The sequence below is a fragment of the Semicossyphus pulcher genome, unplaced genomic scaffold (assembly GCF_022749685.1).
Source record: "Semicossyphus pulcher isolate SPU_LCO1_2020_fin unplaced genomic scaffold, fSemPul1.0.p SCAF_17, whole genome shotgun sequence".
NCBI lineage: Eukaryota > Metazoa > Chordata > Actinopteri > Labriformes > Labridae > Semicossyphus > Semicossyphus pulcher.
In genome coordinates this window covers 12087873-12107425 of record NW_027211681.1, presented here as the reverse complement: position 1 = coordinate 12107425, position 19553 = coordinate 12087873, and the positions used below count along the sequence as shown (strand labels likewise).

Here is a 19553-nt window from a genome sequence, read left to right as displayed (position 1 = left end):
ACATGTCCCCTGAATAATGGAGAGCTAAATCAAGATTGAGAGGAGTGGATTGTGGGAGTCGGCCGCCTCAAAGTGAGGCCGAAAGAGAGAGAGAGAGAATGCGTGTTAAAACAGGAGAGATAGAGGGATTTGAGAGGGTTTGACTCGCACAAACAGCATCTTCATTCTGAGAAAGATTCAGTAATCAAAGTCATCTTTCATTCTCTCCACCACCTCTCGCTTACACACTCTGACATTACACTGTGGCTTCATTCAGAGCTCTCCAGCAGGTTATTGAGTGTTCAGGTGCTGAGGTTAGGCCACTGTGTCTTTTACCATCAACCCCCTGAAGGCTGTGTACAGGTAGAGGGTCGGGGATGTCAGTGTTACTAGACATAGTTAAAGTGTTTCATCTAAGTGAGTAAACACACACTCACACACTGTCCTCAGTTATGTGGTCAGGACAATGGACGCATCACTCCCCACAGTCAAATAAAATCAGCATCTTAAATGTTGTACTCTTGTGATTCTTGTCAGGATATCAGGACACAGGAGAGATCATAGAATGGATATGATTTATTATGCATAGGACTTGAATACGATGGCTTCCCTGCCATTTTTGGCCTCACATCCCTCGCTGTTACTGTTTATTAAAGGCTACCCCATTATTTTTGTATATGTTTTTGAAGCTATAAATATATCATTGTTTATATTTATCTGTTAAAAACATTTTTTGGCAACTAAGGTGCAGTGGAAAGTACTTGTGAACTCAAAATTGACATAGCATTAGCTAAAAACTGATATAGCAATTAACTTGCTTATTTACAAATCCAGTAGTTACAGAGCTGCATTCTATGACAGAGTGGCCATATTACAGAAAAAAATCAGAGTAATTTTACGAGAATTAAGTCGGAATATTATGAGAATAAAGTCAATATTTTACAAGAATAAAGTCGGAATATTACGAGAATTAAGTCGGAATATTACGAGAATAAAGAAGTCATTTTACCTCTATTTGTACGCTCATGAACTGACATACACTTACACCTACATAAATAGACTTGTACTTTGACAAAGACATCACACATGCAAATTAAACCCCGCTAAGTACACTTCCCGTGCAGTTCCATTAAGGCAATTACAGGCCGCCTAAAGCAAACTCAGTGCAGAAAAGCAAAAATGTTCCAGGAACATTCACAGGGGAGCTCTTGCCCCTCCAGTAAGATTCATCATTTAAAATAACCTGAAGAGAACGACGGCAGAAAGAGATTTGTAGTGTCTACACTCGGTGCTCTGATCGTCACGACTGCCTCTGGAACGTGTTCTCAAATCATCTGGGAAATAACAGACACACACTGCTCAGCTGCCTTATCAGGAACAACACAAATGATGCACAAATGTGTGTGTGTGTGTGAGTGCCAACAAGAAAGCTTGTCTTGAGCCTGTCAAAACAAAACCTACAGTATTAACTCACAAGAAAATCCTAATTGTGTTCAAGTGAATCAGGCAGGATGGCAAAGGATGCTGGATGACGTTTGCTAACACGTCTCCTTTTCTTATTGTTCGTTTGGTCTTTTGTTCTCAACATTTTTATCAGATTTATTCACTGATATCAACAACTACATTTTATCTTAGGCATGGTTTGTTGCTTAACTAATATTTGAGACGTGATGCAACTCAGAGCAAAACACCACACGTAATTTCAGTGATCGCAAATTCCTTTATCTTATTTCCCCTCAATGTGACCATGCAGCGGGGCACAGTATTGTGACTAAAAATGGGTTACAAAAGCGTAGAGCCATAGGAGGATGAACTGGATGCAGTTGAGAGATGCTGAAAAACAAGCTAAAAAGAAAGGGGGAGAAAGGGAAGCATCAGGTGTATGTTCCTCCCCTGCTGCCTCCCTAATCTGTCATTTCGCTGTTGGCAGAAAGCTCAGGTGCTTTGCTGACAGTGGGGGCATTCGTGGTCAGATGGCTGCTCACTGCTGGGACCTGCGATGTGTCTGTGTTCGGAGCCAAGCCCACGGCCCCCTGGGTATTTTTAGTCAGGTGTGCGGATTGCTCTGACAGGGGTCACTCAATTGGTCTTGAACCGCTTGGGAAGAGTGTCATTTTAAGTCGCTGTGTGGCCAAAATCCTCTCTCGAGTTTCTTTTTTTGTTTCTTTTTGTGTCACACAACTTGAAATATTTGTACACATTATTATCATAAAGAAGTGTTTGGGAAAGAATGACATCAGTGCTGAAAGACTTTTGCCTCTGGTGCAACGGTATGTATAATTATCTACTTAAAATAATTAGTGTATGTGTGTGTGGTTGGATTCCTGCAGAGAAATGGGACTATCAAAAGCACAGTTCTGACTTAAGCAGACATCATCTGTAGATATTACCAGAGACACTGCAGGAAGTGACAACACTGTCATTTTAAAAAGGTTCTTATCCAATAGCCTCAAGTCATATTCAACTGTTAGTTAGCAGATGCTTTCCTGACAAGTCTCACAAGAACAAAGTTGTCTCTGATTGTTTAGTCTTTGATTTTTAAAACTCCCTGACAGAGAAAAGACTGTGATGTCAAGAAGCTTACTGTAATCCTGACAGGTTGACACAGCCTTTTTTCACTGACATCACGCTCAGGGTGGAAAGCTCATTATCGTTCAGACAATGAAGATTGAGAATCTGCAAGTTAAAATTATATATTTGAAAACTCTTTAGCTTCGGTCGGACAACAGCTAATGTTAGCATTTAGCTACTTAACCAAATAATACTGTTAGAAAGTGGCTGAATGCTAACTTACCCCTTTTAATAGAAAATGACTTCACTTTGTAAAAACAACATTGGGAAACTCTTGAGCTACAGTCAGACAACAGCTAATGTTAGCATTTAGCTACTTAACCTAATAATACTGTTAGAAAGTGGCTGAATGCTAACTTACCCCTTTTAATAGAAAATGACTAAACAGACTTAACTTTGTAAAAACAACATTGGGAAACTCTTCAGCTACAGTCAGACAACAGCTAATGTTAGCATTTAGCTACTTAAGCTAATAATACTGTTAGAAAGTGGCTGAATGCTAACTTAACCCTTTTATGTGTTATACAATACAATAGAAAAGGAGTCAACAGACTTAACTTTGTAAAAACAACATATTGGAAAACTCTTCAGCTACAGTTAGACAACAGCCAATGTTAGCATTTAGCTACTTAAGCTAATATTACCGTTAGAAAGTGGTTGAACACTAAAGTAACCCCTTGTGTTATAAAAGGAGTAAACAGACACTTTGTAAAAACAACATATTTGGTTCCTACCATAGCGACAAGACTTTAGCTAATGTTAGCATTCAACAACTTATTTGCGAACATTACGGTTAGCTAGGAATTTCTTATTGTATCTTAGAACACCATTAAACGTAATGTTCGCATTCAGACACTTTCTAGCTAACTTTAATATAAGTTGGGAAGTGGCTAATGCTAACATTAGCTGTTGCCTGATGGTTAATCAGATATGTAGTTTTAACTTGAAATATGGTCCAATTTCCTCCAGATTTTCACTATTGATTGTTTTTTCAGCTCTGACTTTATCAGGAAACAGGGAAATGATAATTATTGTCGGACTCCCAAAGATCATACAACTTATATCCGGAGACTCAGCACTTAGCATTTGATATTCCCACCATGGTGTCAGAGGAACATGACCACCATGTGGTCATGTGTCCTTCTTGGTACAAAAATCTTGTCACTGCTTGTCCTACAAATTTGAAACATACTCAACAAACTATACTAATTCTTACTAAAATGTCTACCTTCAAGCTCAAGCTGAGGGTAGATTCATCCCAAGCAGTTATATAGTGGAGACAGTTGGTGGGAGTAGGGATGGAAGTAAAGAGATAGTGTTTAGAAACAAGGAGGGGCGTCGAACATTATACAAAAGGAAGAAATGAAGGGCGTTTAGGGGAGAGAAGAGAGCGAGTGCCAGAGGAGGTGTAGTATCTCCTTCAGGGCTGAGCTGTTTAATTAACGCTGACATGCTCAACACCTCCAATCTCAAGAGCCATTTCTGTTCCTCTCCTTGTCTCTCTCTAAATACAAGCGCTCTCTCGGTATCTTCATCCATCCCGCCGTTCAGGTGCATTCACTGCAGTCCCAATGTTTATCTTTTAATTAAAAAATAGCAGATAATAAACAACGTCCTGCGGCAACCTTGACATTGTGACTATTACAACAACAAATGTATGAACATCGTGCTAATCGATCATTGAATCGATGCACTTATGAGAGGACATGCAATGTGATGGTTTTCTTCCTCATTGCAAATGTTCCTCTGTTCCCTCTGTACATTTTTCTGTTTTATTCACTTGGGAATTACTTTTTTAAAATCAGCAACCTCTGCTCTTTCCTCGTTTCCCTGGGAGAACTCCTCTCACTCACTCTCACAGTCTCTCCCTTTCTATCAACTCTGGGCTTCTCTTTTTCATCTCTCACTCTGTCTTTCTCCACGCTGCTAACACCTCCCCTCCGTCTGTGGCTTCCCTCTGTCCATCTCAAAAAGAGGAGGTGAGAATGAGAGTCTGGCAGGAGGCTCTCCTGGCACACCTGGGACATGAAGGCAAAGTCAGGACTTAAGTTTTTGGTTTGAAACTAGCTCCGAAAATACTGGTGCTGTTGAAATAGCACTGGGTTGTGGGCGTTAACCAACTCCTAGTGTTTAATACAAATAAAAAAATGGACGACATGACAGCTCCCTAAAAGTGAAGCCAAAACATTTCAAGCCCCCCCTGCTGACTGGCTGCAGTATAGGTCATAAAGCCCGCCTCCTCCATGTTAACAGATGGGACATGAGTCAAACTATAAAATCAAAATGCACGCCAAATAAATTTTTCTCAAACATGGTTTCTGTCATTATAGTTAGTTCTTATCATGCTGATTTATGTCCAAGTGTTCATTTTTCGGACAAGTTTTTTTTAAATTATTTATTTGATGCAGTAAAAAGGATGATTGACAAATACGGCACCAACACAAAGAAGCTGTTCTGCTGTTAAATACGCCAACGTGCGGGATCTCTGCTTTTATATTTCTGTAAGTTAAGTGTGTGTTAGCAGAACTGGTTATGGCAACTGCACCTGCCGATCTCTACTGCTCTGCTCTGGTTCCAAACGGCGTCACCAGCGCAAGATATGGCAGCGCCCGTCACAGGGGCTGTTTTGGCTTCAATTTTGTACAATGAGAGCAGATGGAGACGCGTCGTCCATCTTTGTTTACAGTCATTGATAGAGCCCAATATGTTAATTGGTCAGCCAATGTTATTATTTGATTGGAGCCTGATACAGGCCTGACACAGATGCTGCATTCAGGTGCGCTCAAAAGCTGAGTGATCGGACATGTGACCTTTTGTACAACACCTCTTCTGTCAAGTGTGAAGAGGGGTGCAGTTTTTGGCCACTACAATAAGAGTAGACATGATATCATTGATGTGCTCTGCAATTACAGGGAACAAAACGTGCCTAATATATCGGTATCGAAATCGGCAGAAAGGGTTGGAGAATATCGGCATATTTGCAAAAAAATCCAATCCAGCCAAAAAATATACATCCCTACGACAAACAATTTAGAGGTGATGAAGAATTGGTGTCATCCCACCAGCAGAGTACACTCCAAATCATGGTTCACCATTTACATACGGAGATTTTACATATTCTTCGATAAAGTTATTTGTTTAAGAAAGAAGATTTGCAATGTCACAATCCAAATTGAAAAAGCTCTTTAATTTAATTACAGCTCCAAAATTCACTTTACAGGCCCCCGCTTTTTAATGGGTTTTCCCCTCTAAAGTTAGTGTTTGTCAGGTGTCAGGGCGTTGTTAATATAAGCAAAATATTATGTCTTCCTTCTTCAAGGGTCATGACCTTTCTACTCCTTCTACTCGAGCAAGATGTTTTATGTAATATCTTCAAATAGCTAGTTAAAAGTTATTTAATAACAGTTGGCAGTAAGGTACATGAAGTAAAGAATAGTTGCTAAGGAAGTTACATTCAAGCCTACAGCAAGAGTTGGATCAAATGTAATTAATTGGTGATATATTGATTAATTGGTGTGTCAGAGGTTTAGTGACATGCTGCAGGCTGAGATAAAAAGTAAATCATCTATACTTTTACTTTTCTACCTCCTGAGTGAAAAACAACTGAGAGTTAAATGTAACAGAGAGGACAGAGGGAGGGATGAGTGAGACAAACAGACAGGAGATAAATTGGCCATTTAAAGGGCAGGCGGTATGCATAAAATGTCACATCCAGTTGCTCCTGTCGGCTCAGAGAGAAAAACATCTCTGTGTGATTTAAGGTTCAACAAACTTTTCAAACTCTTTGCGCTTGTTTAAAGGTCAGCACTTTTATTTTTGTATTCAGTTACTTTTATTTTTTTAATTAAGTTGTATTTACAGACACTTGAGTTATTCAGCAAAAAGCGGTGGCCTTTTCTGTCCTTGTGTCTGATGTATGTGTCTCTGATGTGTGTGTCTCTGATGTGTGTGTGTGTGTGTGTGTGTGTGTGTGTGTGTGTGTGTGTGTGTGCGTGTGCGTGCGTGTGCGTGCGTGTCTTAGTGACTGGTCTGCCTGCTTTTGTGATGGCTTCACATCTTAGCCTTACAGCTCTTCACACTTGTGTCCCTGTGTGTGTGTGTGTGTGTGTGTGTGTGTGTGTGTGTGTGTGTGTTGAAATTTGTTTTATGTGTGTGTTGGGACCGGACTATGCCTCTAAGTCAGATTCCATAAGTAAAGGGAGGTATTAAAATGGCTATTAAAAGAAATGAAAAATTATTAAAAATAATTATTAATGATATAAATGATATGATTTAATCTACATTAAATCACCTCTGTACGGGGCACCACTTAACGAAGTGAAGAAAATAACCATCTAATTACCTCAGTCTCATAAAGTATACCAGACTATCAATATAAGCTCTTTGCACTGTTCAATATCCTGCACACATGTACAGTTTTTAATCACACCTGTTGTACATATTTTGTACTATTTGTATCATACGTATTGCTTTTTATATTTTTATTCTTATTCCTATTTTTTATCTTATTCTATTTAAGTCTTTTACTTAATTTTATTCTAGTTCTGTGTTAATTGTTCTGCACCAAAATCACCAAAACAAATTCCTTGTATGTGTAAACCTACTTGGAAATAAACACCGATTCTGATTCTAAATATAGACTCTGATTAATAATTAACTTAATAACTATAACCTAATTATTGATAGCTAGTAGGTTGAAGGATTTGGAGTTCAAACGCAGAAGAGGTTGGCAGTATTCATTCTTGTGCAACATTAAATAGAAAGTATTTTATTCCACACAGGGATTTATTTAAAAAGACAATAAAAGCAGAAGTAAAACACGAAATGTGGAATCTAACTAATGCTAATATTTACATGTCTCAGTGTGTGTGTGTGTGTGTGTGTGAGAGAGAGAGAGAGAGAGAGAGAGAGAGAGAGAAAAGGGTGTGTCTGTCTCAGGACAGGCAGAGACCGAAATGGAGGTTGTGTCCATGAAGAGACCACATGGCTTCAGTGGCAAATAGAGGAGACAAAGAACTCATAAAATGGCAGACTCAAGGATGGGCACTGAATGCTGTCCTTTGTCTCAACCAACTTGCACTGAGCACATGGGACGGGTAGAGACCCAGAAAAAGAACCAGGAGGTTTAATTCCTGGCTGTTTAGTCTGGTTAAAAGGTCAAAAGGTCAGTCCAAAATAGTGTATGTCAATATCAATACTTGGCTAAACAGACATTACAACAATACAACTCAGTAACTAATCAAATCAATAACATTACAATGCAGTAAACATTCCTGCTTAGCCGGTACTGTGAGTTATTCTAGCTTTGCCCAGATGTTATGTTACCAGACCGTGGACGGAAAGGCGTTGCTGTGCTGTGTTGCAGCTTGTTAGGCCGACGATCCTGTCGCTCAACCGGGCCGGGGGAGCAGTGGTTCTGGTGAAGTTGCAGTCGTTGTGTTGGTGTCCAGTTGGAGGGAAACTGGTCCTTCGTTGCTCCGTTGTCCTTATTTGAAAAGCGGGCAGACTCTTTCAGCTGCTGCTAAACTACGGTTACTAGTTCATGCTGAGTAAACCGGTAATCTTTTCAGCAGGATCTCGCATCGCTGCTGAGGCCTTGCTCGGTTAGCAAGCCATGAGAGCTGCTGAATTGGAGGGAACTGCGGCTCCAACCTTCTTGGAGGGCAGTGGAGAAGAGTCAGTTTAAAGTCCATAAATGAACACATTCCAATATTGGAGATGCAGTGAATCCCAACATGTGTGTGATGTTTAAAGGTGGCAGTGATTAATTGCACAGCAGGGTTGGAACAAGCTTTGTTTAATTAAATCCTTTGATAATGTCAAAGTTTATGTTTCCTGGGAGACGAGAGGTTGGGCCTTCTGTATCCCCTCAGTCATTACCCACGATTAATCACAGCACGTGTGTATGTGTGTGATTGTGTGTGTGGTCAAAGATGTAATTCTTCTTATGGGTCCTGTGGGTGAATAAAAATCAAAGGGCAATTCTTGTACAACAGAAATTTAGTTTTTAGAAGCACAGTGTAAACATGTCACATTAGATGCGCAGCAGTTTCTCATTTAGGCACCCAGAGCTGTTTTAGTTCTCCCACCCTGATGGAATGAGCTCTGGTACTAGAAACATTTGCTGTAATATCCGGTGTGATATTACCTGCTCTCTGCCAACAATTTGTTTTTGATTTGGACTCAACCTCTGTTTTTTTTCTAGATATATTGTATACTATGCAATAAACTAAGGTACACGCACTAAAAGACCCCTTTTAATCCCTTTCAGTGACATATAATCTTAAATAAGCGAAACAAAGCTAAACTACAAATATAATCCATTCATTTTTACGTCACTTGTACATATACAGTATATAAATATCCATCCATCATCTACACCGCTTATCCTGTTCAGGGTCGCGGGGGGCTGGAGCCTATCCCAGCTGTCATTGGGCGAAAGGCAGGGTACACCCTGGACTGGTCGCCAGTCAATCACAGGGCTGACACATTGAGACAGACAGCATGTCGAGCATGTCTGTGGGAGGAAGCCAGAGACCCCGGAGAGAACCCACGTATGCACAAGGAGAACATGCAAACTCCACACAGAAAGGTGTCCAAACCTTTCTGGCTATGAGGCAACAGCGCTAACCACTGCACCACCGCGCAGCCTTTTATAAATATGAATAAATACAAATAAAAATGTCAAGTCACAATTTTTTTTAAAGAAATTAGATTTTGTCAATTCTACTTCCTGTTTCTTTTCACAACAGGGTTGCAAACTGTAGTTCTTAGTAACCCTTAACTAATGGGATTTTGCAGGTATAAGTTTAATAAATAAATAAAAAAAGGTTCTTAAAAAATGATCTTTTTTTTTCATTGCGAGAAAAAAACAGAAAGTTGTGTGTGCGATTGCACCCCATTAGTTTGTATCTTACATGTTGCACCATCCAACAGTCATCCTCTCCTCTGCTCGCCTCAGGGTATCACCACAGCCTCCCCTCCTCCCCCTACTCCTCCACGGCTGGTCCCGATGGTCAGAGGTTACCTTCGTCTGGCGCCCTCTCCTCTGAATACCTGAACCAGGGCGGCTCCTCCAAGGTCCTTTTCCTCATCTGCAACACAGCTGGAAGTGGCCAGCAGGCTGTCAGGTGAGCTGCGGGCTGATGGATGTTCAAGCTGTTATTGTTGTTGGTTTAGTTTTGAATGATGGGTTGGATTTGGCCTTTTATGGTGCATTCAGCTGATTCAGTTGGAAGGGCCTCATCTTGTTTATTGATTTGGTTTAGCACACAGTAGTTGAGTTAGATTATCTTCACTGTTTCAGAGATTTATTGATGTGTCATCCTGCATTTGAGCTGTAGAGACATCTCTCCTCCCGCTATTCTGAGTTTGTTTTCTTAAATACAATTCTGTCTCAATGTCAGCTTCTAACTTCTGTTTGACTTTGACCTGTATATCTGTTGCATAAACACATCCTAGCAGGTTTTATTTAGCCTGTGCAGCTTGAGTTCCCTGTTCAGCTGTAGCTGGAGGCTGACTGTGTGGAAATTTGAGACTGAGTGAAACAATGAGCTCAAATTGAAGCACTTAACCTGGAACCGTCTGGTTTTATTGTTGGCCATATGTTACCCTAACAAGTGTAGGCGGCATCATTAAGTTGCAAAGCACCTCGGCTGCCTCTTTTGTACAACAACACAGTGGGACCAAACAGCAGAAGCAGCTGTAATGCAGCTACAGCTGAAGGGAGCTTCTTGTTAGTAGCTCACAGGTGAGATGTGTTGTTCTGTTTTGGGATAAATGTTCCCCAGGGGGCTGAGTGGCTTTGCAAAACAGAGAGGAAATGCTCTCATCCCATCCAGACTCTTATTATCAGGTAACACATTTTAGTGTCTGTTTAGAAGTGGGACAATATTTTATTGATTAGTGCACCCAATCCAACCTGGTGCATGACTGTTTTGCAGCTACAGTAGAAGGATAAGGCAGGGAAGATGTCAAACAGTGAATCATGAAAGACTGAGATATTCTGTGGAGTTAGTCAGGCAAAGTCATGCCAAACCATATTAGATTATTCTCAGTGAGAGTTACAGTAGCATTACACAGGATTACATTTTTAAGACAGTTAAATATGAAGACAAGGTTTAGTTGAGGATCATTTATCCCATTCCCTTTTGTCTAGCAAACACCTCTCAGTTTATAATCAGCATCATGAAACCGAGTGTCAGTGAATGTGCAAACACATTATCACCCTTACATTATAAATCCATAATATCTATACTCATTTGTTCCCACTTTGATGTTCTGGTGTTTACCTAGCTGTGGACTTGCAGCATAATGTGGAAGTGCCTTAAACCTGCATTCTGTCTAATGGCCAGCAGGGGGCAAAACACTGGTTATTGAAAAAGTCAGATCTTAAAGGAGACATATTTGATCAATTTTCTATTATTCTAAAGTGTCCTCTTGAACACAGCATGATGTCCAATTTAGAGCAGAATAGACGACAATGATGACAGTGTTAGAAATGACTACAGGATACTCTTCGGAGTTTCAATTTTTCAAGTCGTAACTCGTTTGACTTGAGTTTGACTGTTAGTCAACTTAAGTTAGCATCCTAGGTAATATTACAGTTACCGTGAATTACCAATACCAAGCTAGCACCAGGGATAGTCGATAAGCTAGCATTAGCTTTTCTTATATACAGTCCTTGGTAAACATGCTAAATTCATGATGTCCGCTGCAGCTTATTTTAGTTCAGTACAAAGCTAGCCAAAACATTCATTTTTTACACTGCCTAATCTATACTCTAATGGCTGCAAACTTATTTTAAACTCAATTATAAATGTTTTTTTAACTATGCACCCCTTTTCTGCACTTTTGCTATTCTAATGGATTTTAATGAATTATCTTTTTATTGTAAATCCGTGTCTTTTACTATGTTTTATTGTTCTCTAAAGCACTATGAAATGTGCATATGAAATGTGCCTTTTCTACAGCCATGAATTCATATTAGCATCAGCAGGGTTTGCCTGGTGCACGCTGCCTGGGTTGTTCCATTCTTCTTATCGGGTTCCTCACCCTCACAGCACTCTGTCAGGTTTGTTCCAAGGACTGCAGTTAATTGCAGTGAATTTAAGTCACTGTAATGTTCCTGAACCCATTATGAGTCATTATGTGCTTTGTGACACAAAGCATTATTTTAATGGAAGTATTCATTTAACCAAGGGTAGACAGTAATCCTCTCATGCTGAGGGCCTCATTGTGTACAAAGAAATTGTTCCCGTTTCCATTATTAGTGCTCTCAACTCATACGGAGGCTCGGATTCCCTACAGGGATCGACAGAGTTTAAGCTATCGTTGACAAAAGGAAGGATTCATCCATTTTAATCTTCAATCATCCAGTCGTAATTTGGCCTTTGGTGCTTGATCTTTTGCTCTTAGCTGACAGTAGTTTATACAGCTTATGCTGCTGAGGAGTTCATGCATGTTTTATGGGGTTTATATGGGAACAGATAACAGCCATTACTATAAATGACATAATAAGAATGAGATATTTAAAGACTCAGGAGTCCACCTGCCACAGGACTTGTGTACACTTATTGCAGTTAACATCCTAGTCTCTTTAAATGCTGTAGCCTGTTCGCTTGGGTAGATTGCCAGACCCAGCTGTAATGAAAACCTTTGGGGCAATCACAGGCGAGAAAGTCGAGTCCTCTGAAAGTGCTTGTTTTTGTCAATGACAGTCTCATGTTGTTTTCAAAGTGTCCGACAACATTTCACAAAGGATCCCTGCAGTGTTTGACATCGTTCCAACGCCTATAGATATAGGCCCCTTTTACACTGCCAGTTCTAGGCGGGATTATTATGTCTGAAAGCGGAATGGTTTATTTACACCACGACATGTTTTGCTTCTTTAACGCCGGATGTAAAAACACACACTGGGGCGGCTTAACGTTATGACCCTGGTTGAAAAATACAGGAATACCTTCTCCTTTCACACTTAAGCACACTATTGTTTGAAATGCTATTAGACAAAGTTGTTTCTTCCATATCAGAACGTAGTATCTCTCTGTAGCACTCATTACACTCATTCATAAAACTAATAAAAACCTTGGAACTTACCTCTTCAGCTTTGTGCGTCTCAATCATCTGTGAGAGATCCTGATATCCTTGACTTGTCCGTCTAGACAAACACCTCACATATAATAACCTCTAATACATCCACCACTACAGTGGGGAGGAGCACAAGCCTTGAGTTAACCTAGAGACAGAGAACTTATTATGAGGCATTGATGCATTGATGATATACAGGCTGGTTTCTCAGCTTTATTCAGCCCCTGACCGCACAGAACGTCGCTTTAAGCTGTCAGAGCAGGGCACAAGGCACTGGCGGTAAAACCTTGATGCATTTGACACCTGACAGCTTGACAGATGTGTTGAAGACAAAATAAGTTACAATGACCTTTATACTGGCACCTCCTGCACTGTCAATAGGCTCAACCTTCTCTGGAATGAATTCATCATGTTTTGTAGTGAGGAGGACTTTCCAAGTTAATCAATCTCAAACAACAAGGCTGGAGAATGTATTGATTTCGACAGCACAACACCAGCATGTTGCATTCATGAACTGAGATACATACCAATGGATATTTACTGCAGTATCTCATTTATTCATTTTCTCTCAGTCTTCACCTCTCCCTTTCTCTCCTCTCTCAGGTTTGGACCCCCGTTTCTCATGCGTGAGGACAGGAGCGTCTCCTGGGACCAGCTGCAGCAGAGCATCCTCAGCAAGCTCTATTATCTGATGCTGAATGGATCTCAGGCTCAGGTAATGGCCCCAACCCCATATAACCAATAGCATGTCATCCACTCTATTCTGGGGCTTACACCCTTCGGCTCAGAGGTTCCTGGATCCTCTTGACTCCAGTGACGCGAATGAAAACAGCACAGGGGAGTAGAAGTGAGAAGTTTCATCAATATTAAGGATTTTTAATAAGAGCTCATTGCTCTGCAGAGTCTACAATTTCCTGTTGAGCATGCTCAGTGGATAAATGTTGCATTTTCATTTGTTGTTGAAATTTAAGTACGCTTTCATAATTCATAATTACAGGTGAGTATTAGGGGGCTTTCACATTAGGGACCAGGGCCCGAGAACACTTGACCCCAAAGTCCAGGTCGTTTGATTAGTTCGAACACTGTTTATCGTACTCGGTTCCTCGATCTGTGCCGGGTCCACTTGAAAAGGTGGTCTCGAGTATGGTTCATGGCTTGGGATCATGCGATTCGCGTGCTTTTCGACACTGGAAGGAGAACATAAACAATGTGCCGTAGCTGATGATACTCCTCTTCTTCTCCTTGTTGTTGAGGTGCATTACTGCCACCTTCTGAGTCGGAGTCCAACCGCAAGTGTACTCAGGTACAGAACGAAATCGCTAATGTGAAAGCCGACCGGCGGGGGAGAGGAGAGGGGGGGGTAACCGTACTCGGGTATGGTACAAAGCAATCATACCTAATGTGAAAACTCCCTCACACTGGTGCCTCATTATTTTTTAACCTTGGTTTATCGTGCTGTATAATCAGAAGTGCATTCTTCCTTTAAAAGCTTCCATACACACAAAGAACAGATATTTATTTTTGAGAAAATACTTCAACACCTGATTAATAATTAAGAATCCTTTAGTGAGGAGTCCTACAGTTTCGGGTTTTTTGTTTTTCAGTTGCTTTATACTGAGATTATATTATATTATATTATATTATATTATATTATAAGATTCACCGCTCTCTCTTGGAACACTTGTGGCCTTCATTCACTCAGATAAACCGCATTTAATCAATCACAAACAACACAAACAAACAAGCATTTTATTTTGGTAAATCGTAAATGGACAGTGCTTATACAGCGCTTTCTTTCTTCTGACCACTCAAAGCGCTTTTACACTACATGTGACATTCACCCTTTCACACACACATTTACACATGTGAACTCGGAGCAGATTCATCTACCCAGACTTGAGTTGTGCACTTGGAGGCTCTAAGTTCGGAAGTCAGAAATTTCTACTGGGAAGTTCTGGAGTTCCCAGTTGTCTGGAACGCAGCATTAGTGCCAATCTCCAATCAGGATCTATACCCATCCATACATCGATGGCTATGCCTTTGGGAGCAGTTTGGGGTTCAGTGTCTTGTCCAAGGACACTTCAACATGTAACTGTAGCAGTCAGGGATCAAACCCCCAACTTTGCGATGAGCCACAGCTGCCCCATTTTGCGATGAACCTACATTCAATCATGTCTGCAAGCCTCTCTACATTTTATCATCATCAATACTACCAATCCTCATCTTTACCTCTGTAGAAGAACGTCTGTATTTTGGAATAATAAGTGAAGACAAAACACGTATTTGATTTACAAATGTAAACTATGTACTTTTACTGCTGCAGAGGACACGTGACTTTACATGACTTTATTCCTGGGTGATTGTGAATTGTTTGTTTCCTGCACAGCCGGTCTTGCATGTTAAACCTCTCCTCCTTGTTTGTACCGGAGGCTTTGACAATGATCCCCGACAGGCAAACCTCCACTTCAGCTTCATCTGTTTGTCTAAAGACAGTTCAAGTGATCTGTGCACCACAAGCCGCAGACCACAGACACACACACTCGCCCTCATGCGCACACACCGTCCCCGCTGCTGGTGGCCGAGTTGCCATGGGCAACGCCATGGTGACAGGCAATATTTGAGGTGGCCTTATCCAGAGCGAGCAGCCGTCAGGTTTATAAGAAAAGAGCTGAAGAGGAGGAGGAGAAAGAGAAATATCTTTGTTCACTGATCTCTATTGCAGATTCTAGAGGAGCCGGTTTGACCGGATACAAACTCGCTGAACCTCCGCTTGCCCTCCCGACCTTTTGTTTTTTTCTTAACACCAACAGCCTGCAGGACATTTTGATCGCACATTGTACAGATATTTTCAACTGAGAGGACTTTAATACCCCATGGGTGCAAAGTTTCAACTCTTATATATAATTATGTAATTTAAAAGGAAAAAATGAAGAAAAAAAAAATCTAATCTGCTGTAAAAATAAGAGTGTGTCTTGTGAGTTTGCTGTTACCTCTGTGTAATGCGAATTAGCATCACAATACTGTTAACACTCTTAATTCCTTTGAGAGGCAGTGAGTGCTTTGCTGCCGATGATTCGGGTCCCTGCTTCATCATTGAGAAGTGTTTTGGCGCCACCCAGAGGTTTGTTTAGGGAGATACAACTGTCAGTTCAGGGTACACTCCAGGTGCAAACCGACTTGCATGTTGAAATCCAGCTCTACTTTCCCCACGCTGATGTTTTGTCAAAAAAAATATATACATACATATTTTGTTGTTGTTGTTTTTTGTTTTGGCTTGTTGCCTTTATTCGATAGGACAGCTGAAGAGAGACAGGAAATGTGGGAGGTAGAGAGTGGGGGACGACATGCACCATACGATCAGCAGACTGGGAGTCAAACCTGCAATCAGTGCGTTGAGGACTGTAGCCTCTGTATACAGGGAGCCTGCTCTACCAACTGAGCCAAACCAGCGCCCCCAACTTTCAAGTTTAAGTAGCTTTTGATCCCCAAGATGCACTTTGTAATCTGTTTTTCAGCTGATTCAGGCTCATCTCATAAATGCCTCATGCTTTTCACATTATTTTCCTAATTCAGTTTTAACACCATAGTCCTTAACATACTGAGACCCGATCTTTCAAGGCACGATTTTGTATCAAACACCATTCAATACTGAAGCTTGCGACCTATTTTGACAATATCTTTAAAAATATGCTTGTTTTAGAAAAGGATTCAAACTCTGACAAAAGAGAGAAGTACTTTTTTTGAGCCAGACAAGTACAATTCTCAAAGGGCCAGTGTGGCGATTTTCAACCTCGGTCCTATCATGCTATTATGGGGAGCTAATGCCATTATGGTAGGAAAAAAACCTCCGCCAGACTATAAAAAACGCCTCCGATGTCATGCCTCGTTCAAAATCGTCAGGTTTGAAATGGAGACTGCAGACCCCAAGATTTTTAGACGACGCACTGGTTTATTCTCGCCGTATTTTGGATTCTGTACTGCTCTGAGCCACAGCCTGCAGCGAAACGGTAGTATGTCACTCCAGCGGCTCTCGCTGGGCCGTTCCTTTCAGAGGGAGGGGCGCAATGCACACTGGGTGTTGTAGGAATATAGAATGAGCGAAACCACGAGCTGTTTGTACAACTTTCTCCACAGCTATGGCGCCACTTTCAAATATTATTGCTTCTATCGATTACAGAGAACACCAGCTTTGACTGACAGGGGCTTTTTCCAGGGGTGAACTGCTCCTTTAAGAGCTTAAACTTTCTCTCCTGTCTCTACAGTAATGTACTCTGAGCTCTGGAGGATGTTCCTATTTTGTCGTGGTTATTTCTCAACTGTGAAAGAGCACACCCAAAAGCCCTAAATCATCCAAAATTGAGTGACTGACAGATAAATAAGATCACATATTTATGGGATTACCAGATTTGCTGTGTGACTTTTGTCCTTTTTGCAGTGCATGTGAACCTTCGACCCACCTCGTATGCTTCAGATTATCCTCATCATCTGTGGCTGCAATACTGTGTCATTGTAGTGCAGTGTAGTGTCGCCTGTTTTCTGACACAACAAGACACTTTTGATATATCACCCCATAAAGTCATCCATCTATCATCCTGTTGGATGCATCACTGTCCAATCTCACTCACACATGTGCAGAACTCTTTTTATAGCTGTATACTCATTAGCATGAAGTGTCCTGCTCTGCTCTTCCTCCCAATAGTCCAACAGGCAGATAAGACCATCTGAAAAGAAAGACTGTGCCTTTTTCATTTCCTGCTCGAGGCTCCTTTTAACCAACTAATTTATTTCTCTTTATGCTCTGCTGCAGTCCCTTTTCTCCAGCAGCAGCTGCCGGAGCACATTAGCTACCTGATTCTCTCTCTGCTCCCTAATAACTCCGGCCTCCCGTCTCTTCTGCACAGGCATCAGAGGAGTTATAATCCTTCTTTAAAGAAAATGCGTGGTGTCTATTGGAGTGACGATGTAGCAGGACTAGTAACCAGATGTAAATGAGGGAGGCTGTGTGTTTTAGACTGCTTTGGTGATGTTATGTAAAGGCCTGCAGGAATCAGCCCTGAATGGAAGAGTTGTTGGGTTAACACAGCACATCATGAGTTGTTTTATGTTCTGTAATTCTAGATGACACGTTCGCATCCACACAGTTTAGTGAAAGACCAAAATGCTTCAGTTAAATCAATCCATCTATTCTGTACCTCTTATCCTGTTCAGGGTCGTGGCGGGGGGATAGAGCCATTCATAGGGCGAGAGGCGGGGTACATCCTGGAACATCCTGAACACTCACAGACTTTAATGACGTCAGGTGTGCAGTGCGTAAGGGGTTCGAGATCTGCATAAAATAGGAATGGGACACACTGTCATGGCATCACAAGGAAACCAGTCCATCCTCGCTGTGTTTACATGTACCTTTTTTTGTGTAAACTTTATTGAATACTAATTCAATACAGGTATTCGTTACCAAGGTGGCTGTGAACTCTGGTGTTGAAAAGTCCGCATCAGAGCCGTCATGCACTTGGTGATTTGACAGTGGGTCACACACACACTTACCAGGAACACGCCTCAAAGCCCGTGAGTCTGTGAGTGTGCAGATTGAGATTTGGCCAGAGACAGACAACCTTTCACGCTTACATTCACACCTACGAGCAATTTAGAGTCACCAAAGAACCTAGCGAGCATGTCTTTGGAATGTGGGAGGAAGCCGGAGTACCTGGAGGGAATGCGCGCGGAGAACATGCAAACTCCTCAGAGAAAGGCTTCAGCGCTTTCTTCAGTTAAATGCAACATAACATTTCTTGCTGTGCTGAATCATTGCTCATGACTGTTCAGCCCAAATCAGTCAACCTGTTGCTAAGAAATTATATTACACTCCACTTACTTTACTGTATGCATATCACAAGTGAACACACCACAGTTAACACAAAGTACTGTATAAGACTATGTATACACATTCCAGTGCGGCTGCTTGAAACTTACCTGCAGTGTATTTCAGTGAAGTAAGACACCTAAAGCAGTGCCGAAGCACCACGAGCTAAATTTTTCATATTGACCATACGGTTTAACACCACCTTGTTAAATAAAACTGTTTGAAAAGACAACTCAACACTACAACCTTCATGAAGGAACGGCTTATTGCAGGAGTGTTGCATCAGCTCGAGCTCTGTGTACCGACACAGAAAAGGCAACGGCGTGTAGAAACACTAATTATTTTCGAGCTCACATCAGTTCAAGTTACAGTTAGTTGAACCCGGTGAACTCACTTTCTAAGACACTGTTGAACTGACTTTTATTCGGTAATATTACACATACTGCACTCTGATGTGTCCGTGTAGAGTTACATGAACATGGTTTGAGGAACACCTCTCTGCCAGCACTGCGTAAAAAGACGACCCAGCACATGCTTTATTGAAATAACCTGAAATAACCTGAAATAACCACACTTTTTTAAACAGCTTCTCATAAGCTTTGGGCTCCTTCATGCACACAATAATCCGTCACAGATAATGTCATTACACCTGAGAGGTTTTTGCTTCCATCCATCATCTATGCTGCTTATCCTGTTCAGGGTCACTTGGGGGGCTGGAGCCTATCCCTGCTCTCAGAGGCGGGGTACACCCTGGACTGATCGCCTGTCAATCACAGGGCTGACACACAGAGACAGACAACCTTTCACACTCACTCCCACAACTACGGGTCATTTCGAGTCACCAATGAACCTGACGAGCATGTCTTTGGACTGTGGGAGGAAGCTGGAGTACCCTAACCCTCCACACAGTAAGGCCCCCTACGTCTGAATCAGGATTTGAACCAGGAACCTTCTAGCTGTGAGAAAGTAGCACTAACGTCTGCACCACCGCACAGCCTGAGAGTCGAAACATTAGAATCAAAATCAGATGTTGCCTTCGCTGACAATCACATGA

General features: G+C 41.4%; 1 protein-coding gene across 1 annotated transcript in view; it reads left to right on the top strand.

Moving 5' to 3' along the window:
• usp43a (ubiquitin specific peptidase 43a) overlaps positions 1–19553 on the top strand; it is a 125969-nt gene that overhangs the window by 70781 nt on the left and 35635 nt on the right. The window contains exons 7-8 of the mRNA XM_069666076.1: positions 9512–9680; positions 13243–13354. Coding sequence (XP_069522177.1) covers positions 9512–9680; positions 13243–13354 — 281 coding nt within the window. The remainder of the gene's footprint in view (positions 1–9511; positions 9681–13242; positions 13355–19553) is intronic.